Source organism: Lichenostomus cassidix, chromosome 7, assembly GCF_008360975.1.
Source record: "Lichenostomus cassidix isolate B80296 chromosome 7, HeHo_3.0, whole genome shotgun sequence".
Lineage (NCBI taxonomy): Eukaryota > Metazoa > Chordata > Aves > Passeriformes > Meliphagidae > Lichenostomus > Lichenostomus cassidix.
The window spans coordinates 20991355-21015214 of NC_139488.1; the positions used below are offsets into that span (position 1 = coordinate 20991355).

A 23860-nucleotide genomic window follows, 5' to 3' on the forward strand; every position below is an offset into this window, starting at 1 on the left:
AAAAATATAAAAACTAAGTAATTTTCTAATAAAATAAATTTCAAATATGGTCAGTTCCTTCATGTAGTTCTTAATAAAATGATATTACAAGTCAGACGAGTCCTGTTCTGGACTGAACAATAGAAATTACATCTTTGTCATCATAACAATATGATTGAAACCACCAAATAATGCTTTTAGAAGAAAAGACGAAGGAACCTGCTCAAGTCATGTTGTCTTGATGAAACTGAAGAAAAATTATGATGAAACTTTCCCTTAGTCCAGTTATATGCCTATGTATTTTGGTTGATTTTAGTTACTTCACTTTTAATGTTTTTTCTTTATATATGTGCAATGGTAATCTGATTGTATCACTTCAAGTAAAATCAAGTATTCTATACCACTGTCATAAAGAAATACATCATTCGAATTAATGGTTTCTTCATGTTTAAAATAATAATCTCTGTATAATTTTCTTTCTGCAGGGAAAAATGATATTTTTGGAGAGATGGTACATCTTTATGCAAAACCAGGAAAGTCAAACGCAGATGTGAGAGCTCTAACTTACTGTGACTTACATAAGATCCAGAGAGAAGATCTACTAGAAGTTTTGGATATGTACCCTGAATTTTCTGATCTCTTCCTCACCAATCTAGAACTAACATTTAATCTGAGAGATGAAACTGCAAAGGTACGTATAATAGGTGATTTTTCTTTCTTAATATTGGGCCGAATCTGTCCCAGAGTAACAAAACTTGAAAACAGCATTTGAAAGACCAAGGTTAACAAAATTAAAAGCTAAAATCCTGAAGCCAAAATCCTATATTTAAAAATATACTTACCTGATTGCTCCTACTGAAGTCAATTGAACTCAGCAGAAGTCAATGAAATTATTAAGATGATTTTAATCTAATAGGATTTGGTTCTATATTTAAATAGTATTAAAGCTTCACCCTGGGGGATTTTGTTAAAACCATGAAAAATATGGTTTTTTTCAGATGACTATAGCCTAGGTCACCACAAGGGGAACTTTTGACACTAAATGTAATTGTACATCCATAAAATAAGGATAAATCAGATTATCCAGATTTATTCTGTGTCTAGCAATAGAAAATATTTAATTGCCTTTCAAATATGAATTGTTAATTCCCTTATCTTGGAGTGCACTCCACCTCCTAGGAGACTCAAAACTTACAAGGGACTTTTCAACTTTCACTCAGTCTTCAGATTTGCAGGCATTTCTTGGTCTCTTTTTCCCACAGTGACTGTGATAAGTGTCCCCTTTTGCACAAATTACATCTTCAGGAAAGACAAAATATTACCAGTGTTTCCTTATTTTAGACTGACAGGGTTAGTCTGACTTGGGGAATAAAGTGGAGGTTTGGCCAGAAGGGGAGTGGGGAAATTCTCTTTCCCAGTTCGTGCTGCTGAGGCTAAAGGCTTCCCCAGAAGCTTGCAGGTACACCAGCACTGGCCACCAGCCAGGGACTACACTGCCCACAGAATGACTGGTTTGCATTTCCTTGTTTCTGAGATACTGCCGTTTTGTGGCTTCCATCTATACTTTAAGGAAAAACAGAGGTTTGGTGAGAAGAAACTAACATAATTTGGCCTCAAAGGCCTTCCAAGAAAAAAGGGAGCATAAGAACACTAAGTGTTTGACTGTAAATTATATGGACATCTTTGCTAAACACCTATGGATCTTAATTTTTTAAAAAATTATAACAAATACAAGAAAGTGACAAAAAATGTCACTTCTTTCTATTATAAGCCTTTTTTAATAAAATATCATTCAGAAAATAAAGGCCAGTTATATTCTTTTTTTAAGTCATTCTTTTGTATGTATTATAAAGGTCATAATTATTAATTACATGTGAAATACAACACAAGGAATGTATAGTCTAGTGACAAATTTAAGTTAAAACTGAATGTCCATATGTTTGAAAATTTTATTGAGGGTAATTCCACATTAATGATTTAAGACTGAGCAATTATTTCTTGCAATTACATTGTCATCAGTATTTTATCATTATTTTTTCCTTAGATCTGAGAATTTTTTTTTAAAAAAAATCTATCTTCTGTTTTGTGGTGCAGAATATAAAGAAAGTTCACACTTCTTATGTACCTTAGAAATTTTTCAGTTGTTATTTCTTATTGTTGTACCAGCCACTGATTAAAAATCACTACTCTTCCCAGAGACAAGGAAGGCAGGAGGGGCTCAGCCATGCTTCTGAGCTTGCAAAATCACTGGTTTTCTCCAGCAATTCCACTTATTTTCCACTGTCTATTGCAATCCAGAAGATCATCCCCCAAAAGAAGCACTGAGCACATTCTTACCTTCAAAACATCACTCAGATCTAAATTTGTTATCAGAATAATGAGTGCTTCTGCCTCAACTTCTGCTCCTGTCCTCCCGTTTGTATAAAAGTACCTTTTCTTTCCTCCAGTTATTCTACCAGTGAGCCACCACTGAAGCACATTACTCACCAGGTTTACAATGAAGGGAATAGAGAAAGATGTAAACACTTCCCAATTCCCCTCTGCCCTTCTCCCACATGCAAACCTGCTTACCTGAGTGGTACTGGAAACCTCACTAGCACGGGGAAGGGAAGTAGGCTGAAGCCAATGTCATGCATATGCACACAAAGAGCAAAATTGTTATGTTTGCTAATTCGTAAATTTCTTAGCTTTAAGTAAGTAGAAAACGTAAAAGTTAAATGCATCTTGTATCTACTGGAAGAAAAGCACTGCAATCTTCTTAAGATGGATAGAAAAAAGCAACCTTGTGTTCTGGTACAGAAATAAGTATATGAATCATCTAAATCTGATAAAGATTTAGGTCTAGAAAGATAAAACAATGAGAAGTGCCTGATGCTTGTCAGTCTTATATTTATTGTAAAATATAACCTTTATAATCATTGCAAAATTCAGTCTTTCTAATTATTACCATGAGTTAAATATAAATATAATTGCAGTCAGTTACCACTTCACTTCTTGAAATACTATACATTCTCTGTTCCAGGTTATTTAATTATTTTTTTAATTAATTTCTTTAAGATTACTTAAACCTTTCAGGGAAGCTGATGACACATGAATACATGTATTTCCATGTAAACTTATAATTAGGATAATTTTATTTCACCATTAGGTGGTGGCAATATAGGTTTTGCTCAATTTGCATAAACTTTCTCGTGTTAGCCTTGGGCAATTCCGTTCATTAGCTGGAGATGGAGAGGCTGATGCAGACTGACTTTAATATTGCCTTTTTTAAAGCTTGAACATTATTAACAGTCAATCACCTATTGCAAATCTGTCCTCTTTAGATGGGACTAATCTGTCATTTTGTTTCATATTTCATTAATCAAGTCTGACCTCGTAATAAGATCACAAACTACCAATGATACGGATGGAGATAACTGCAAACTACGAAGACGGAAATTGTCCTTCCAAAGTGAAATAGAGAAAGGTAATTAACTCCATTTCTTATGTTAGACAGCACCGCTTCATTACTCATCAGTATTTCACTTGGTAATGCTTGGTACATTAGGGTCCCATGTTGGCTGCTACTGTAGCAGCCCTTGAGAATCCAGCTGGAGAGCAAAAATACTCTGTGCATTAACCCCTATATGCTTATGTATAACCAGAAGATATATGTTTCACCCTTCCATAACTTCACATCTATCTGTGAAGAGCTGTTCAAACATTAATCTACTTTATTGCCTTTGATATAGGCATATACATATATATATGTATATTATCTCTTTATATCTATTTTCTGAGACACCATATTTTAAGCTGTGTGGAGAATCTAGTCTAGTGGATCATTTTCTTTCCTCAGCAAAATCCTTTGATGAACTTGATGCTAGGTAGTGTTTCTCCCTGGAATTGAAATATTTTAAAATTTAAAAATTTAAAATATTTCAAGACACAGTAGATTCACAATAGTCCAATTTTTATTCATATGGTAATGTGTAAAAGGTTGTTCTGGTAAAATTTTAGGTATCATTTTGGGTGCTTATGTTCACATTAGTGCCTTTTGGGAGTAAACCTAATGAAGGAAAATTCAGTGAAGCATTACACTTTTTCACCAGTATTCAGTACTGTTAAATACCAGGAACTGTAGACAGTTACTATGGTCAGACAGCAACAGTCATGAAGACAGCTAAACTGATACTCATAGGATTTTCATGTTTACGTAGGGAGAACATAATTCCTTGAATACTATTATACTTTTATGGTTGAATGGTTTGTCTGACAAATTACTGCTTCTGTTATGCCTGTCTTTCATGCTCCACAGTTAAACCTCAATCCAAAATGCAGCATAAAACCAATTTATAGAGTAGCAGAGTAGCTGATAAAAAATGGCAACACTTTAAATATACATAACATGTATAATGCTCGATGAAGATACTCTGATCCAGAGTGTGGCTATTGAGAACAATGACATTGCTGTTCGATCAAAGAAGCATCTTTAGGGCAGGAAGCCAAGACTGACAACAAATCTGTCAGGAAAATGTCCCCATGAAATATTCAATCTGCTCTTCACAAAGAATCTGTTGACAGAGATACTTTGCCTGACTAACCTTCACATTTCTTATGAGAAAACATATGCTGCTACCTAGACAAGATGGAAGTGATCTTCTATGTTGTGCCTGCTGTAGAATTACAAGTAGGCTTCTCAGGTGTCAGTGAGGTTCCAAGACTCCCAGGCTTTTATGGTTCTTGCCCAGTCAATTACACTGAACATCCTCTTTGAAACATGCGTTTGCATTACTTTTGAAAGAATATAATTTCCCATAGTTTTGTCTCTGAAAAAAATACTTGCACCATTGGGGAAGAAGAGAGAAGACTGGCAAGTTCCTTTGTCCTGGCAATGGTTGTACAGCACCTGCTAATATCTGGGTTAGGCAGAAGTGAGGTACATTGGAAGTCCATCTGAGAAGATGGAATCGTAAAAGTCCTTTGCCAAGTCCTTTGCATACTTTTGGCCCAGTGGCTTACTGCCCCTCTCTGGTCTCTGTTCGTATTCTCTGTATGTTCCCATGGCCACAGCTGATACCTCATAGTGATAGATCTTCAGTGTTACTTTTCTGTGGCCCTTCCTACATCCTCCATGAGGCTGTAGAGTACTAGAGGCACTGCTGGCTTGTAAAGTAATATTCTATTGGTTTCTACCCTTTATATGTAGGAGGGAGTGGCATCTTATTTTAATCCAGCATAGTTAGTCTACAATGATAAATATTTGGGAATGACCCTGAAGAGTTTTTCAGAACTGGAGAAGAAAATACAGAGTTCCTGAACAAACAGCTGGAAAATGCATTTCTGGCCACAGTATGCCAAAAGATAAAAAATAACTTGTTGTATAACAATCATATTTCGATTTCAGTACTGCAGTTTGAAGAGGATAGAGGCTCCCAGCATTCTCACTGTTATATTTTGATATTTTATTTTGTAATTATTAAGGGTATGCTTATTAAATGGTCTTATTGCTGGCATTCTTTACTTTCAGCTGTTGACCTACAAGCATATTATGCAGCTTGAAATTGTATTGTTTCCATCTTTAGTGTGATCATCAAGTTTTTCTCCATTTTGGAGTGCTAAAAATGGGATTGTGTTATCTCAGCCTTTAGTTCATGCTAGCCTGATTTGGACCTTGTTGCCATGGTAACTCTTCCTGCATGAGTTTTATCAGGGGTTAAATAAAATCAACACGGCTCTCTGTTATGGATCTGCAGTTAGTACCACTAGTTCTCCAATTCCACACAAGACTTTCTCACTCCACATATACATATTTCCACCATTTCTATCCTGTGTCAACAAAAAGTGATCTTAGCTAGTAAGGCTAATAAGGGCTCTGTCATAATGTGATTTGAGAGGCTACAAGACTATTCAAGAGACCAGCTTGTTCTCTGGCTTCTAGAATGGGTTGCAATACCAGAAGAGGTCCCCTGCAAAAATTAACGCACACACTACATCACAGCTTGTACTTGCTTCCACCCAAAAGAAAATCACTGCATGTCTTTCAGAATAAAGGATGGTACTTCTTGCACAGGTGCAGGTGCAGACTTAGCCAGTTGCCATAGATGCTTGACAGCCAGCCAAGATACTCTCTGTGACTGCTTAAAATTAGCAGCATTCCAGCCTGGCAGTTCCAAACAAAGCTATCAGCTGGGTTGGTGACTTAGTCTCCTGCAGAAAACTTAGGGACAATGAGCTATACTCAGCCATACTCCATCTAAACTCAGTTGTCATTTTCAGCAGTGTAGAATACAATTCTTTCTGGCCCGTTTCTCATTTACTTCTAGCAGTTCTGTGTCAGTTAGCCAATTTCAAGGGAAATACATTCAGGCAATAACTTTCTTTTGCTGTGCTCATTCTGAGTGCAGATCTATTATCCCATGCCAAATGGGGCATTGCTAGAGTTGTTTACATCAATATAAAATAAAATATATGGGTGAAAAATGAACAGTGTAAGGAGACTCACTGAAAGCCTGAAAATTTGAGGCTTTGAAAAGACTTTTCCAGAGTTCAAGTATTACCACTTTTGCTACCATCTTTCTTAAATTTTCATTATTGTTGGCTCTAAAATCTTAACCTTCTTGGGACTGTTCCAGTGTCAGCTGGCCCAAGAAACTCATAACAAGAAAATTTTAGTTCCATGGATGTCGCTGTTGAGCAGCTAGCAGAGTAATGAAAGCACCAGTTCTCAGTGGCAAGAATGAATGACCTTTATTGTTTTGATTTCATCACATATATAGAGTTCTCAAAAGTCACCCAGATTGGTCAGTCAGAAGCCTTCCCCCAGACCTGATTGGCCAGGCCTGCACTGTCCAAGTTCTGGGACACTGTTCCAAAACATCCAAACTTTATTTATAAAACACAAGAAAATTTCTCATGGGAAAAAGCTGTGCTAGCCACACATGGATGTGATTTTAAATGGCCACAAAACAAAGTTCTCACAGACTCTTGTTACCCAGAGGCTTGCACTTGCCCATGTCAACACAGACTGTAATAGTCAAGTGGGATTTAAAATAAATGTTGCAGTGTTTCATTCTTAGCATATTTTTAACTACCTAAACTCATATATTGCTTAACTTTAATTTGAAGAATTATGTTTCCAAATAAGACTTTTTAAAAAGTGTCTGCTGATCAATTCTCAAGCACAGAACCGTTAATATACTTCTAACTTGATTATCTAACTTCTAACTTATCTTGATTAGTATAAGTACCTGAAGTATGCACTGCTTGTATGTGATTCAGGCTAAGCCAAGCTATATTAACACAGCTTTATTACACAAAATAGCTAGAGGCCATGGCTCCTGATTTAGGTACAAAGACAAGGAAAATTTTCAGGAAATGATCCTTCAGGAACTGATTTTACAGGAACTGATTCTCCTGCTTAAAACTATGAAACGGAGCAGTAATAAGAGAATGGGAAACACCCGTTCTTTCATATTCTTGTCCCCTCCCCCAGCTTATTTATCTAAAAGCTTACTTTATGAATAGATGCTCATATATTTATGATAGGTGCTCACAGCCAAGCACTGTGCCATGTCCCCAGAAGGAAAGTAGGGTAAGAATCTGGAAAAAATTGAAGCTCTTACATAACTGTGTTAAACTGTTAGCATTATGCTGAAGAAGTTGGCTTGGGCTTCATTAGAAAAGAGTTTCTAACATTCACCCAGAGTGTTAGGTCATTAAATGGCCAGGAAACAACTAATAATGTTGGCAGGCAGCATATGGCTGGAAACAAAACCTCATGACCGCAAAAACTTACCTTAATCGTGAAACTCCTAACAAAAAAAGTACCTGGTCATCAGAGAGCCTACCAGTGCAGCATTCCATCTGCTCCTATTACTGTTACTGCTATTACCACAGGGCCTAGGAGCCACCTCGGGGAGCTTCCACAGAAGAGCCTTGTTTCCAGGAGTTACTCCCAAAGATGCTGTTTCCAAAGGCCAAATCTGATCGAAATGTTGTGTGCAGTCACACATATACATAGCCATCCTCTGAAAAAAGTATAGCAATAATAGTACTATGCTGAAAGCTGAATTCCTTGTAAAAGAGAAGAGAATTCTAAACTTGATAAGAGAACTGCTTTGATCTTTGCCCTGCATCCATCTGAGGTGCATGGTTATAATTCTTTGGTTTTGATTGTTTTTAAGTATTGCATTATTTCCTGAAACATAAACTAATAATTGTCCTTCTATCATTATCTGATTAACATTAAAGTTGACACAAAAACAGAGTAAAGAAAATCCAGATAGAAAGCTGTCACACCATCCCTAACATGTCATTGTACTGAAAATGGCACAAAAGAATAAATGAAGGACTTCATATTCACTTCGACTTTGAAATTCTTGACTTTTTAAATGTGTCTCAAATTCAGTTATCCAAAAACTAGCTCTTTTCTAAGCCCTTTATAAATAGGAACATGAATCCTTATGGAAAGGTTATGCAGACTTCATGATGGGGAAAGTTTCAGTATCTTCTGCTGCTCCCTGTTTCCAAAACCACCCAAACTTTCATAGCTCAGAGACAAAGCAGAGCAAAGGACACATTAACTTACAAAGCTCTCACAAGCAGCACTGACTTAGAACAGTAATTCAAACTCTCTCTGGTACAATTCATTTCCTCCACCATCACTATTGAACCTACTAGAACCTTTCAGTGAAATTTCCAGAAATTCTATTACAGTAGAATTTCACTAGTTTATATCTATATTTATATCTAGCTATATCTGTAATGTGCATACCCATGGTAGACTTAGGACCTCCCAAGTGATGAATGAAATTTTAATTAAACAAATCTTCCATCATTAAAAACAATCACAGAAAAAAACTTTAAACCTTTTTACTACTGAGAGGAGAAAATGTTTTAGCTTTCCCAAAATACTTCCACCAACCTGCTTTTCTTAGGATTAGGGATCTTCTTGCATAGTTACTAGATAGACAACATTTTTCCTCGGTGTTAGTCAAATACCACACATATATCTGACAGTACATTTTTAAGTAGGGGGTCCTAAAGATAGGTGGGATATTTGAAGAAAAACATAATGAGTAGAAGTGAGGAAGAGGGAGGAAAACAAGCATGTGCTGAAGAATGCAAGAACTTCCAAAGCTCAGGTTTAAGGAGACATTGTAAGTCTTTGGCATTGTTTCAAATTTTGAGATCTGACAGGTCTACAGACATGTAATTGAAGGTGCTGAAGCAGGACTTTTAGACACACAAATTTAAGTGCCTGGTGGAACTTCAGGCAAATTCTTTCTACCATTTTAAGAAATGTCTCAGGAAATGCACGTGCACCTTTAAGAACTCTTGTCTCTGCCATGTTCTGAAAATGGCCAAGTTTTGATATAACTGCATCTGTTTCAAAAGATTATTTTTAAGACAAAAAAACTCTGATAGAAAAAAATCTATTTTCAGTTGTTCTTTGTTTCACTTTAGTTCTGCTGGATATTTTACTGTACAAGGGCATAACTATGACACAATGTTCACAGACGAAATTTTAATAATGTAGCCAATTGTCATTTTAAAACTCTTTTTAAAATCATTTTTAAAATCTGGTGGTATTACTATATTAAATTTTTAATAAATATGTGATGACTTCAGGGTTCATTACATTGCTTTCTTAAATTTCTAAACTGTATTATCATTTGGTCCTCAAATTTGAAGAAATATCTGTATCACTGAATAGGCACTGTGTGCTTTATCACTTCCTCTGATTATAACTAAAAACCCGTAAATATAACTTTCCACTTTTAAAAGTGAATTGCAGTGCAACTAACCATCAGAATACTATATAATTATTAAGATTACCAAAAGAAAATCAAGTGTATATGAAAGATAGTCTTTATGTTAATTGTCTCATTGCACTAAATATTATTGCTGTATTATATGTGATATACAAATGGTTTTCCTGTTGGGAGAACCTTGCTATACAAAATGCACTGGAGATTTTAACAGTTCAAATTGTCTTCAGAGCTTTAGAACCAATTACTGGTCCTGACCATATCAATTTCTCTTTTTTCCAGATGAGATAATTTGGAAAATATTTAGATCTGAGTTTCTCAGACTATCCAATAAACTCTGTGCACAAATTTCAAACTATTTCTTTTTTTTTTCACGTGCACTAAATCTGTGAATTTTCCATACAGTTTTCATGCATTAAGATCCATCCAAAAAGTAGGTACTTAGACGTTTTGTAAGCTTGAACAGTGCTATAATCACCAATGATGTTTCACCAAAGAGCAAAAAAAAGCCTCTAGAGGTATAAATTTATGCTTTCTTATCACTTCAAGTTATTAGTTATAAGGAGTTTATGGTTTAACTTTCCTTTTTTTTTTCTTTTTTCCCTGTTGTTTTGTCCTGAGGGATGCATTGGTAATATGTAGATATTGGAGCAAGCTATACTTTCAGCAGGCACTCAAAAACGTTTATGAAGGCAACACTTCTCAGTTTACCTTATCACCAGTCGTGACCTGAGACGATCAGGAAAAATTGAACAGACAAACTTTTCTCAGGCTGAAAAGTGGTAGAATGCTTTGTTCAAGTTGTTAGTCTTTTGGAATGGACTTTCTGATGACCTTTCCTAGAACTTATTCCTTGTCACAACATGAGTTAAGACTGGCTTTGACAAACATCCATGACATGTCAGAACTCTAAGGCCAAGTTGATTCTGAGACAAGAGCTCAAGCACTAAAATTGAAGGTTTATAAATGTCTTAGGTTTGTTTAAGTAGATTCAGGGTAAGTTACAGTACTTTCTGAAACATCAGAAATATCAGGATTAAATATTTCTACAGACAAGACCATAATCAGTTTTCAGACAAGTTTTCTGGGAGCAAAGGTGGAGTGCTCTCATTTCAAATGTTGCACTCAAAATCAAGTCCTGAATTTTACCTGTTGCTCATCATCCATTTGTAAAGATTATGGGGATCATGTCTTCTCCCAGTGGAAAATAAACCCATGAAAGTTCCTTATACTGTTTATTGTAAGACTGTTTGCAAAGGAATACAAGTTACTTAACTTTGTTCTTTTATTCTTAGATAAAGGAACAATATGGCAAAAAAGTTCACCATAGCAACAGTTATCCACTGAATGATGAGACACTGGGATGCTTTTCATTTCCCCATGTACAAGCAGACACCTTCCTGCTTTTTGATACTCGTCCTTTAGCCAGTCTATCAGAAGGCACTCAGCTATTTTTAGCAATGTACTTCACACCAGTCACATTCAACTAAGTACAAAAGAAACAGCAAGAAAAAAATTGGGGAGCATTTTAATTAGTAGTTTGATGATCCTAAACGTGCTGATTGGCATTCTATAGAGTCGTCTCAGCATATTACAAGATTTCCTTATTGGATCGCTGAAAAGGGAGTGAAAATTTGCCACCTTCTGAAACACTAGTCTTCATAGCTAGCTTGATTAAGGATGAAAAATTCCAGTTAATGAAATTACAGCAATTAAACAATGCTCCTCCACATGTAATATATTGCTGACACTTTCACCAATATTGTTTGCAGCAGACTGATGCACTGAGAGAAAATATACCTAGATCATGAATACTGGCACTACTTCAGTAATGCAAAATTTCAATACTACAAAATTTTAATATCACACAAAAGAAACCTGTCTGATCTCTGGTAACCATCCTATGAAACAGAATTTTAATACCGGTATTTCTGTGAGTCACTCTTATAGCTCTATGACTCCATGACATGTGACAACCCCATTTCTTCCCTTCCCTTGCCAGTGCATGCGTGAAAAGCAGGACACAAACCTTCTGATAATTACTTCGAAGATTTCGGAATTTCCAGACAGCAGATGTTAGAGGACATTGCCTGTAAACTTGGCAGGCACTCAAAACACATAACAGGCTGAAACAGTCCCATAAAGAGTCTAAATTATGTTTGTACATTTTGGTAAAGCAGGGAGTTACAAAAATAATCATCTTCAGTAAAACATTTTCTAGCCATCAGATTTAGAAAGTGAAATTTGTCTTACTGGAAAAGGAAAGAGGAAACACTAGAACTGGGGTGGGAAGAGGAGAGGAAGGTGAGGTTTAATGATTATATTCAGAATCAGAACAGAAATGGATAAAAAAATCTTTTAAAACATTTTCTGTGTGACAGAAGGTGAACTTACCCATACATACACAGAAAAGTTGTCTCTTCTGGAAAATCTATTCCAAACCAATGACTGAATTTCATTACAAAAGGAAGGAGAAATTTGAGAAATTCACATTCTGAAAAAAGCACTCTCTATATATTATTTGTAATTTATTTTCCACCGAGCTGCAGAGGCACTGCTAAGGTGAGGTTGAGCTGAGGAACAGAGCTTGCACCATTATCAGGTCCTGAAGGGTCAATAAAATAGAACAGTTTCTATTTTAATTCATACCCTAGGTGCAGAGTATCACAAGATTATCCTCCAGGGAGAATCATCTTTAGCATTAAATAGGAATCTTTTAAAAGGAAAAAAAACTTTTGACTTTCTGAGTATAGCCAGATGGCTAGAAGATAAAGCAATTGCAGCAAAGCCAAAAGTGTCTATTTTGAAATAGATCAGCTGATGAACAAATCTTCCCTGATTTCAATAGGCAGGACACTACATTCAACAGATCTCTGCTTTCCTTTTCATGCCAGTGAGTTCATAACACTTGGACAGCATTTGGAAAATAATGTGTTCTGTTGCTCTGATATAAATGGAGACTAAATGCAGGGATATCAACTGAATTACCCTGGTTTTACAGCAGTGTAATTATTAGCAGAATCTGGCTTCATGTTTCTGAATATTTTAGTGTTTTATGAATACAAGAGATAAGACAGTCTGTTATACTTCAGCTGCTATACAATTTTTCCACGAGTACCTCAATGACCCCTTCTTAAAATTAGTCCACTGCTTGATTTGTATTCCACAGAGTGCTCATTACAGCTGCCATTAGTGCACAAAATCCCATGAACATACAAAATTACCCTAAAAATTGGAAATTTCAAGCTTTCATTAGAAGGTCTTTTTCACAGGTTGAAGTCAGTCAAACACTAAGTAATGAAGACAATTTACAATTATATTCCCACAAGAAATATTATGGGAGACATAGAAGAATCTTTCTTTTTGCTTTTGTACTGTTTTAGAGATGGAATTGCAGAGAACATGGCACTTGGCTCTCGAGTCTAAGCATCCCTCAAGAGCTTTACACTGCCAGTCCTTTTGCAGTTGTTTTGACAACTCTGCAGTAACTGAGCATCGCCAGTATCACTTAGAGCCAGGAGTCCTGCTTAACAAAAGCCCAGAAAAGTCACTTCAGTTCAGGGTTGTGTTAATTGCTTTTAGAGACTCTAGCGGGTACAGATACAGAAGGCCGCTTTGTTATTGGGGTTATTTTGCTTTGTTATTGGGTTTATTTTGTTCACCTTTACCTGCCCTCACTGCTCACAAATTTCTGGACCCTTGAAGGGTGCCCTTTACAGATATTGCCTTCTTTTTATGTGCGAAGAGGATTAGATGAAGCTACACTTTCATCTCCTCATAGTGACCAGAAAGCATAGAAGAAACCCAGGGAATATACAGAATATTGGATTAGGCATTGCTGTGGGCTGTAAAGACTACAGACATTCCAGAACTGTGTTGATTAGTAATTAGCACAAAGCAGATGGGAAATCATGCTGTCTCCCCAGGAAGTTAATGCAAACTAGTTACAGTATTTATATGTTGTTGAGACTACCCTGCTAAAATGTGTTTTAAATAAATAGCAGAACTGAAATTATCTTGACATTTCAGTTAAAAATAGGTAAAACCAAATATTGAATTGGAAATTAGCTTCAAGTTTATGCTGAAAAGAGATCGAGACTTCTCTATATTCATAAATGATCATTCTTGGGTTTAAATCCTATTTAATTTTTACAAATGTTTTCAAAGGTATCTGCTTGAAATCTAGGCTTACTTGCCATTTCTTAAGAGGACTAAATCTGCTGTTGCTCACTAAAGACCTTGAATATGATTAATGAAAGATTCATTCTCAACTTGACTGGTATGCTGCTACCATATATATCACAGAGCGCTGAGTACTTTTGTTATTCAAAAGATTGGATGTTCAGAGAATTGCAACTAATTCTAAAGGCAAAGGAATGTGGGCTACTTTGGAAAGTAGTTTTGAGGTGATCCCACAAAGTCAGACTAGGAACTCTCTTCTTTTTTTTTCTCTCCACCATATCAATCCTGTAATAAATATGGAGAAATACTCTCTCTGGTTAGGTGGGCCCAGAAATTTTGGGGATGAGTGGTTGATTAATAGTCTTCTGGGAAAAGACTAATCAACAAAGATGCTCTCATGTGAGAATAACTTAAATTAATATTTCTGATACCAAGTCTAACATACATGACTGCTGGCCTGTCAAGACTCTGATAAATGCCCAATAATGAGAGAAATTGGAAGACAGACGAAAATACTTAATATTTTGTAAACTTTGGAATATAAAGTTTCCTCAAATTTCATTCTCACTGAAAAAAAAAAGAGTGCACAGGAGGGCTGTGTTGGACAAAGTCTTCGCTGTTTTGATACTAGAAAGTTTTTGCAAAACAAGTTATGGTTTATGGACTATGAATCCTTACTACATATATGCAAATGTCTTCTAGGACTTCAAAAGAAATAGAAATCTCCTCTGATAGAAAATTCAAAAGAAGGTTTTAAAGTATTTTTTGCTAGTAGACAGTGAACTTCCTACCTGATATAATTATCATATCCATCCTCAGACCATAATAAACTAAACTTTCATTAATTGCTTATTTTTGTACACAATTATTTCTGTTTCACAGATTATTTCAAAGAGAATGATCAGAGTGATCCTGAACCCTCAGGAGACAGCACCAGATACTACCAATCTATTAAGAAACATTTTGAGGAGAAAAAAAGTGGGTCATCATCTTTTGTGTCCTCCATTGAAGATGAGCAAAAGCCCCTGGTCTCTGGGATAGCTGATTACCCATCTGTAACAGAGAAAACCACAGAGATGGACTTTGAAGAAATGGATCATGAAACAGAAGAAATTCTTACTGACAAAAGAAGCAGTTCTTGCAAAGGTAATCCAGCTGTTGCTATTTAGTAAAGTTTGAGTGGACATCTTCTTAGTCTGATTAACAAAAACAATTTTCTAGATGGTTCTCATGATTCTTTACATAATATTTACTCCTACAAGTTTAAGAAAAAGTATTTTCAATCAAAAATTATTATTTCTCAAGAGGATTAATATAGTTTAATTTAGTGGGAACTGCTTACAATTTTGTGGGATTGGATTGTAGAACCTCCAAAAGGTCATTCTAGGTTTTGCTATAAATCACCCTGTAACTGAACTGAGTAATTTAAACAAACTCTTTAAAATTGTCCACTGGTACTGGACTTCACTGAGTGCCTATTGAGGAAAACTGCACTCAAAACAGTAAAGAATCTCTCAAAGGATATTTGATGTGCCAGGGTAGGATGACAGTAAAAATTTCATGATAATGAGAGCCAGACTAGCTAAACCTAATTATGTTTCACATGCATCAAACATACGTTTTCAGATAACTAGTTTTCTTCACTGCACTTACAAGGCACAACAAAAATTAAGTGAAAAAAAATTCATAATAACTTGAAAGAATACTATCCTGTCTTGCTGCACCTGTTGGTTAAAGGAGGGCCATTACACCACACAGAACAAATCATGACTTCCATAAGTAACAAAAAAATAAAGATTTGAGCTTTTGTATATGACAGATGATCAGGAACTGTTAGGCAATCTCAGATACTTTTACATAGACTTAAATCACATAATTAAAATTACATCTAATATACTAAAATATTAATTTTCTCAGTGATGGGAAAGGAAATTAATGAAAAACCCTGGATTAATATACTATTGAAATATTGCTGCAAGTTCATTTGTAAGTCTTTCAGTCTGAAGGGAAGAATTACATATTTATTGTTTAATGCTGTTTTCCTCAGCAATTCCTACTGAGGCAATTTAACCATTTAGCCATCATTCAATAAACTTCAGGCTTTTGGGCTATCATTTTAAGTAAACCTAATGATTAATCAGACCAAACAATGATTTTCGTATCTCAGAGGTATGAAAATGTGAAGTCTGGTCTCCTCAAGTTAAGGCTCTATACATCTGCACCATATAAACTCCTTGCATACACACTGCAATTGGAAAGTTTACCTTTCCCCTCCCAATAGCCAGAAATGTGTCCTTGCAGCTATAGCAACATTTTCCAAGGCAACCTATTGCAGATTTTATTTGAACTAAATTTAGCATATCTAAAGGTTACATATTTTGATTAAGACTACACTCTTTTTTTCACTTTGTAATTTAGAATTTCTAGTAATATTATGCAAGGTAATGAGCTTTCTTGCAACATTTATAAAACCTTCAAGGTCAATAAGATCAGCTTTTCCTGAGGTATGTTTTAAACTAGATTCTTATTTCTGCTATTAGAGACTGATTATAACTTACCATAAGAGTAGTTACACACATTATGAACTTCTGAAAAAAACTCTGCTTTTATGTATCCTCATATATTATGGTACATTATAAATCTTGGATACAAATGCACTTGTATAAAGCTACTCCAATTCATTACCACTGTGACTGTTACATATTTAATTATCTTTTGTTTTGTTTTAAGCTTTGGTCATTACTTCAATGAATGGAAAGACTATTAATAATGTATTGTATAATTTGGCAGAAACAGTACAAATGTCTCTCTCATAATCCTAGAATGCAACTTTTAACTTTTAAACATGTGGTTTTTTTGGGAAGACATGAAAAATTTTCTGTAGCTGTGAGCTATATGATAAGGGAAAATGCTATTTTCACTTGGTCATTATTTGGGCTAAAAGAGTGATTCTTGAATTGTTCCAGTGAACCTAGTTATACATTTATTGACTTACTTCTCAGTCTGACTCTTCAAGCCCTGGAAGACCAAAGCTGGTTATAAAGCTGTAGCTGCTGATGGGCTTTTCTGGGGTTGCTAACATACATGGAATACCTGAAAAGACACTTAGTTGAGTAAAACACCATATTTTATAGAGTATTAACTTGCTTATGGCAAGTGAACTTATTTTGTCATTTCAGTGCCAATTCATCAATTCATTTGCTTTGTCACAAATTAAGCATCTATTACAATAGTCTCCAAGTACATATTCTGTGACAAAAAAAAAAAAAAAAAGCTGTGATTTCCCTGAGATAATCCATGGCATTCAAAAATCTGTGATTTTAATGAATAACCTATTGTGTAAAATAATAAACATCTTGGTTTTTACAGGACATTAAAAAGCAGAGTAGTGCTCTTGAAATTCACTGCATCTACTGAATTCACAAAATCCATTGCACCTAAATCCACAGTTTGAAACTTTACTCCTGAATTTTTCATAGTATGCTCCCTTCAGTTTGCTGAGAGCTTTCCAACTTTTCCTTGGACACTGCAAACTGTGTCATGTGTGCCTGCTAAAACCAAATTACATGCTTCTGTGACACCTTTTATCTCTTTCTTTCTGTTGGTTTAAGTTGCTGAGAAGCAGAACAGGTTTCTGTGTAGCCAAGAAGAAATCTCTTTCCCCTTCTTTTTGCCAAGTGCATAAAATCAGTTATAGGTCATGTCACATGAAATTCAAACACTCTCTGCAGCTCCAGGAAACCTCCTACCACCTGCTAACCAAAGATCAGATGATGCAATAACCACCTTTGTCTGATAAAGAGAGAGAGAGAGAGAGAGGGAGAGAGAGAGAGAGAGAGAAGAAAGTGTCCCCTTACACTTGGAAACATGTAGTGAGAGCTCCCCTTCCTGGCTATATCTACTTGAAATACTAAATCTGAGCAGGAGCTTCTCTTTTTTTTTTCCTCCTTTTTTTTCTTTTCTTTTTTTCTCCTCTTCTTTTTCTTTTTTTTTTCTTTCTCTTTACTTAGACGAACACTGCTCAAAGACATGTTTGAAAAGGATTAGCTATTAGCATTTGGACAAAGCTCTTACATGTCACACAAACTGTGGGGGTTTTTTCTCTTCTCTTTGAAACATGGCTCTAGCTGCTATGGTTGCTTAGAAAAATTTCACACGTCTGAAATGAATGTAACCTATGCTGAGTTAACAGCGTGCAGTGCCAAGAGAAGTGTTAGGAGAAGCTCTGAGCAAATCATTCAGGGACTGATGTGGGATTCAAATCCAACTGCTGATGCCTTATAAGCAGTCAGGGATTCTGTCCAGCTGTATGCTGAAGCAGCAGCCTGAGTGCAATGAGAACTTTAATATGTTCTATAACTTTGTGTAGTTAAACAATTACAAATACAACTCTAATGGGAATCATATTGAGCAGATGTTAAAGTTTAAACAGCCTTTTTTATCACAGCAAATAATGAGGGATTCTGAGCAATTTTGACTGTTTACATGACAGATTAACTCAAAGTAAACAAAGGCTCAGGAGGGGCAGGGTGAGCTGTAGAAAAAGTACTGTTCAGCCTTAGTATGTCACCTGTAGACTCTGCAAAGGTCTCGGCAAGATCTTCATTCTATACTTGATAAATGCAATAGGTATATCATATCCCATGATAATTCATGTGTAACCTTTCAACAGCTTGGGGAACAGGAGAGATGGTAGAGACCCAGGAATGAAAACTAATTAACAAATCCACAGAGGAGTAAATTAAGTAAACTGAGAGGAAGGAGAAAAAGCCCAAAACAGAAGTCCAAGCAAAAGGAAAGAGAGTCCCTGAGTTCTGTTTGGTAGTCATGTGCAGTGCTTGATCAGAGATCCAAGAACTGGGAGGCTCAAGAGGGGTGAAACTTAAGCACAGCAGGTATAGGGTGAGACCTGGTGTAACCATCATAATTTTTTTTACAAAGGGCTGGTGAAAAAGAAATAAATATAAATTCCTCATATAAAGAGTGTTTTTAGGTACTTCATATATTGTATATAAAATATGTAAGGCTTAGTCAGTTGACTAAATTCAGCAAGATAGCTGAAATTCTGCAGTAAAATGTTAATAATATTACAGGATTTTTTTTACTTGAAATTGATTTATTTTCTCTATCTTAATTGAAATTTTTCCTGCAATTTAAACAAAAAAAAATTGTTTACCAGGAAGCTTCGTTTAATATCAAAGTGATCTCTGACTGACCCAGCAATGCTGAATACTTCATTATTTTAGGAGTCCCAAATCATTAAACAACACGAACAGGCACCTTTCACCCCGCAGTACTGTAAGAGTATCGGAGATGTGCTTTACACAGTGATGTAAGGATTGGGTGGGATACTAGTGTTGCTAAAAGCTATATCAATGAAAATCAATTTCCTTTATGAGAATAATAGGCAGTACCGTTCTGCAAGCAGTATGAGCTGCATTAAATGGCCCTTGTCTCTGAGAAAATGTATTACACATCACTGGCCTTAGACAAGTAGTGTTACATTTATAGGTAAGAAAGGCAGCTCCCTGAGGCCTGGCACCTTTCTCTAGAGGGGATATTCCAATGTGCTCTACCACATGCTCAGTGCTGTAAATGCAATGCAGCACTATCCTTCTTTTACGCCAAAAAGCTAAGCAGTAAATACACTTCAATAGCACATTCAAGGGCAAGAGAAGGGGTCTTAGTCAGGCCTGTGAAGTGCACTATCAAAGGCATTCAAGTACATAATTTAATGCCTTTAGGTTAGGACAAAAACTTCTATTTTCAATGAATAACAAATTGCTAAAAAAACACTTAGAAAATTTGGGATTCTATTTGCAAAATAATAGAAATAAAACTAAAGAGAAGTCATTCAGTTTCAGAACTCATGATGCTGACTAGACAAAGCTGCTGGTTTATCTATGGCTTCAAAATATTATCATGTACATGACTACTTTTATCTTTCCTTAAGGACTAGTAAGGAACAAAGAGATGTTCAGTTGGTGTATCAATGTACCAATCTGACTTTCAAGGTTTTGACAAACATAAGTGAGTGGGATGCTTAGGAGGTACCAATGCCTCTCTAACTCTGTGTATAAACCTATACTTTTATATGTTTTGTTTTTCATCAGACATCAACAACAGAAGAAACTGGGAACAGGAGAACATCCAGGAGTACCAGGACTCTCCAGTTCAACCAGCATTATCCCATGTTACATGGGGAATCTGTGAAACTGAAAGTGATTTTATATATGGGGAAGTGGAGAATCGATTAGATTTACTTCAAGAACAACTCAACAGGTAAAAAATAAAGACTGGAACAGAAAAAAACATATGCATGACAGAGTACATAATACAACTGATATTTATGATGCTAAAGGAATGCGTTTGTGCAGGAAGTTTCCAAAAGTGTTCAGATCTTCAGAAGCTGAGGTACAAAAATACACCTGATGGGAATATCACTTTGTTGTCTGTATGTATTCTGAGAAGCATATATATCATCTAAGTTAAGCTTTCCAGAATCTTGGAAAAACCAATTCGGGGAATTCTGGCTACACAATTTTTAATTAATTGCCAGAATATTCATATCTTTTACCTCTAGGTACCCATATTAGCTACTCTGAATGGCCTTGCAGTACAGCCTTTTTCCTCAGCTGACTGTTTTAGAAGACCACCTTTTTAACCAAGAAGTTGGTCCTAGGCACCTCAGATTGTTTAAATCTCACCTCATCCAGAGTGCTGTTCGTACATCATAGAAACCATCAAACAGTTTGGGTTGGAAGGTCCATTGAATATCATCTAGTTCCAACCCCTCTGCCATGGGCAGGGACATAAAATGGAAATTTTCAGTATCTTCAAGATCTGAAATATTTTTGCAGAGACTCAAAATACACCAGCTGCCTGCTTTTAAAAATGTATTGCATATGAATTTCCTTTTTGATGCATTAACTTTCTTTGCAACTCTATAATAAGTAAGACATGGGAGTATGCAAAAGGGAAAATACTCATACCTGTTACAACAGAAAAAAGATGCTTTCTTTATCAGAATCCAATATTACCTTTGCTTAATACTGATATATTACTCTTTACTGGCAGCTACCCAGCATCACTTAGAACATCTTAAAAATATGGTTCCACAATTTTGATCCATACTGCACTGTAATTTACCATGTAACTTCACTTAATTTTAAATTGCCCTATGCCCAGGACCATGGCTTTTTTTTCATTATTTTCACTCTGTAAGTCCATTACTTTCAATATTTTTGCATGACAAATACTATGACACACACACAGTCCTAATTATATTTTAGTAGCTCTTCACTGGCATTCTTCGTTGTATATTTTAGCAGTCACTTTAAAGCCACGTCCACTGCATATTGATTCCTTCATCTACCAGAAGCCACTCAAACAACAGTATTTTTCATTTCTGAGTACAATATAATATATTAAAAAGACATTTTTAATACATAACCCTAAATTGCTGTAATTTCTAATTGCAATAGTCAAGTAATCTCACTGTAAATGTCACATAACTAAATACCTGCAGGACCCCATCAACAGTATGTACTTCCTGAAACTGTATGCATTTCCTTGTATTTCACTCCCTGAAACCTTAAGCTCTGAAAACTGAAGTTATACCTCAGTTACCCATAGTTTTATTATGCAAGTTCTCAGCATTTTCTTCCATGAGAGAATACAATTGTTGCTGATAAACTAAGAATTAAATAGTTATTTACTTTATTAAATAATTTTATTCTTTAGCTCTTCTCATGTTTTTAAAGCTTTTCATGCTTTCAGGATTTTGGGCCTTGCTGGGTTTTCTATGAATATAAAAGACAATATCTTTTCCTGCCTATGTCAGATCTGACCTGAGTACTTAAAAAGCATGATCAAATCTCCCTGAACTTTTCCATGCCAAGGTAGAGTCTTGGCATAACACTCCATTATTAAATAGACATAGAGGGCTGGAAAGTCATTGTACAGGAATATGTCCCTAGAGTTATCTCTGTTTCTCTTCTTTAAGCAATTGGAATTTCATGGAGACTATGGGCCAAGCACCTAAGATTCTCCTGATTGTTTGGGTATCATGACACGGATTTGTTTTAACTTTTTTCCATTCTGAGAATGGAAAGCAAACTTTTATATATGGTGATGATGAATAAAAACTACCAAAGGTACTTTTTCATATAAACGACCAGGTAGTTTTCACGTACAAACAAAGTAAGAGGCAAGCGATTTTAGAGTTAATTTAAAGACAATCTTGAGTGCACATCCTCCAATGCTACCTTTTATTCACTGAGGTGCTGAGGCCCAGGTTTAGCAGATGGAAGCTCCCTGGATGGTGGCATGCTGCTTCTCCTGCAGCATTTCCCCCGTGGCAGCAGCACCATGCTTGTGTGAGAACAGCACATTTGCAAGTAGCAAAGAACCCAAGGGAGCTGAACAAGAGGGAGAGTAGGGCACGTCTGACTCTAACATTAATCTGGGTTTAGGCCTTTTTTTCTGAGAGCTGATGCTACAAAAACAGCTTCTTCTGATAAAAGAAGAAACAGCATCCTAAATACACTTTGGGCATACTTTTTGCATTAATTTCACAGTTGCTTATACAAATAAATGACAGGCAATGAACAACTCCAACGTGATAAAAAATAACATCAGGGCAGCACAGGGTAAAAGAAAAAATCTGACAGCACAGGATAAATTCTGCTATGTAGGGAGCCCAAGTAGTAACATTCACAACATTAAAGACTGCTGACAAAGATTTGTTTACTCTGTCAGAAGCTGAGTTGCTGTGCAGAAGGCTGTATATCTACATTACAGTCTGTCAGCGTGTCCTGCAGCCTTCCAGCACAACAGCCATTACCTGTTCCTGAGTTTGTCACAGATTTTGGCAAAGCCATTTAAAAATCATTTCAGTGCCATGGAATTGCAAGTCTGAACAACATAATCAGTAAGTGTTTCAGAAGTCGCATATAAATTTATGAAAAGGCAAAAAAAATTCTAAAATGTGCAAAATTTGACCATCAGAAATGCTGATATTAATTCTGAGGCCTGCATAAGTTTGAAATTTTCACAGTTGGGAGAATTCGGTAGTTGTATTTTTAATGATTTTGGAAGAGTCTTTCATTTTCTAACTGTGGAAAAAAACAAATGTGGTTTCTGCTCATTTCAGTGCATTGTATTAGCATGTCAGATACATCAAAATAATGTCCCATGCTCAGCCAGCACAAATCAATTTAGTTACAACGGAGAGAATACATTTATTCCAGTTATTTTCAACCTGATACCCAGTCCCCCACATTGCTTCTTGTTGCAAACACAAGGCACAGTGATGGACTCCTTACTGTAGCAAAAACCGGAGACAAGCACTCAGGTATGTTCTGCAAAGGACAAGGAAAGCCAGAAGCTTTGGAAGGGCTCAGGACTCCCTCTGCTGTTCTGTCCTATTTAAGACATGGTCATGCCACAACCAGCAATGTTTTTATAGGTTAACCCCAGGTCCCTCTTGAACACCTCTGTAATCGGTGTGTAAAATATACCTATTCCTGACCATGAGTTAACTGATTTCATGTTCCTTCCCTAGGCTTGAATCCCAAATGACTGCTGATATCCAAACCATCCTGCAGCTTCTGCAAAGGCAGTCAACACTCATTCCCCCTGCCTATAGCATGGTGACAGCAAGTGCAGAGTATCAACAGCCAGCAATCCGGCTTGTACAAAAGCTTCAGCCTGCAGCATCAATTAAAACAGATAGAAGTTTCAGTCCTTCATCTCAGGTAAGTACATGTCCAATAAGATCAAAAGAGGGTTCCTAGTCTTTTTATCTTATGAGGAAGAAATGCATACCAATCTGGGTGCTCGTTCACTATTTTAAGGAACACAAAATTATTATTTTGACCTAGTTCTTCCACAGTGGGCTTAGACACCACAGGTCCAGAGGTCACATTTTCTATGAGGGTTGTAGA

The 23860-nt window shown here is 36.0% G+C and overlaps 1 protein-coding gene across 4 annotated transcripts in view; it reads left to right on the forward strand.

Annotated features, from left to right (window-relative positions):
* The window catches only part of KCNH7 (potassium voltage-gated channel subfamily H member 7), a 209745-nt gene that overhangs the window by 183781 nt on the left and 2104 nt on the right, over positions 1–23860 (forward strand). For all 4 annotated transcript variants that reach the window (XM_085066618.1, XM_085066619.1, XM_085066622.1 and 1 more), the window contains 5 exons: positions 465–670; positions 3346–3445; positions 14796–15059; positions 20027–20195; positions 23479–23671. In XM_085066618.1, coding sequence (XP_084922744.1) covers positions 465–670; positions 3346–3445; positions 14796–15059; positions 20027–20195; positions 23479–23671 — 932 coding nt within the window. The remainder of the gene's footprint in view (positions 1–464; positions 671–3345; positions 3446–14795; positions 15060–20026; positions 20196–23478; positions 23672–23860) is intronic.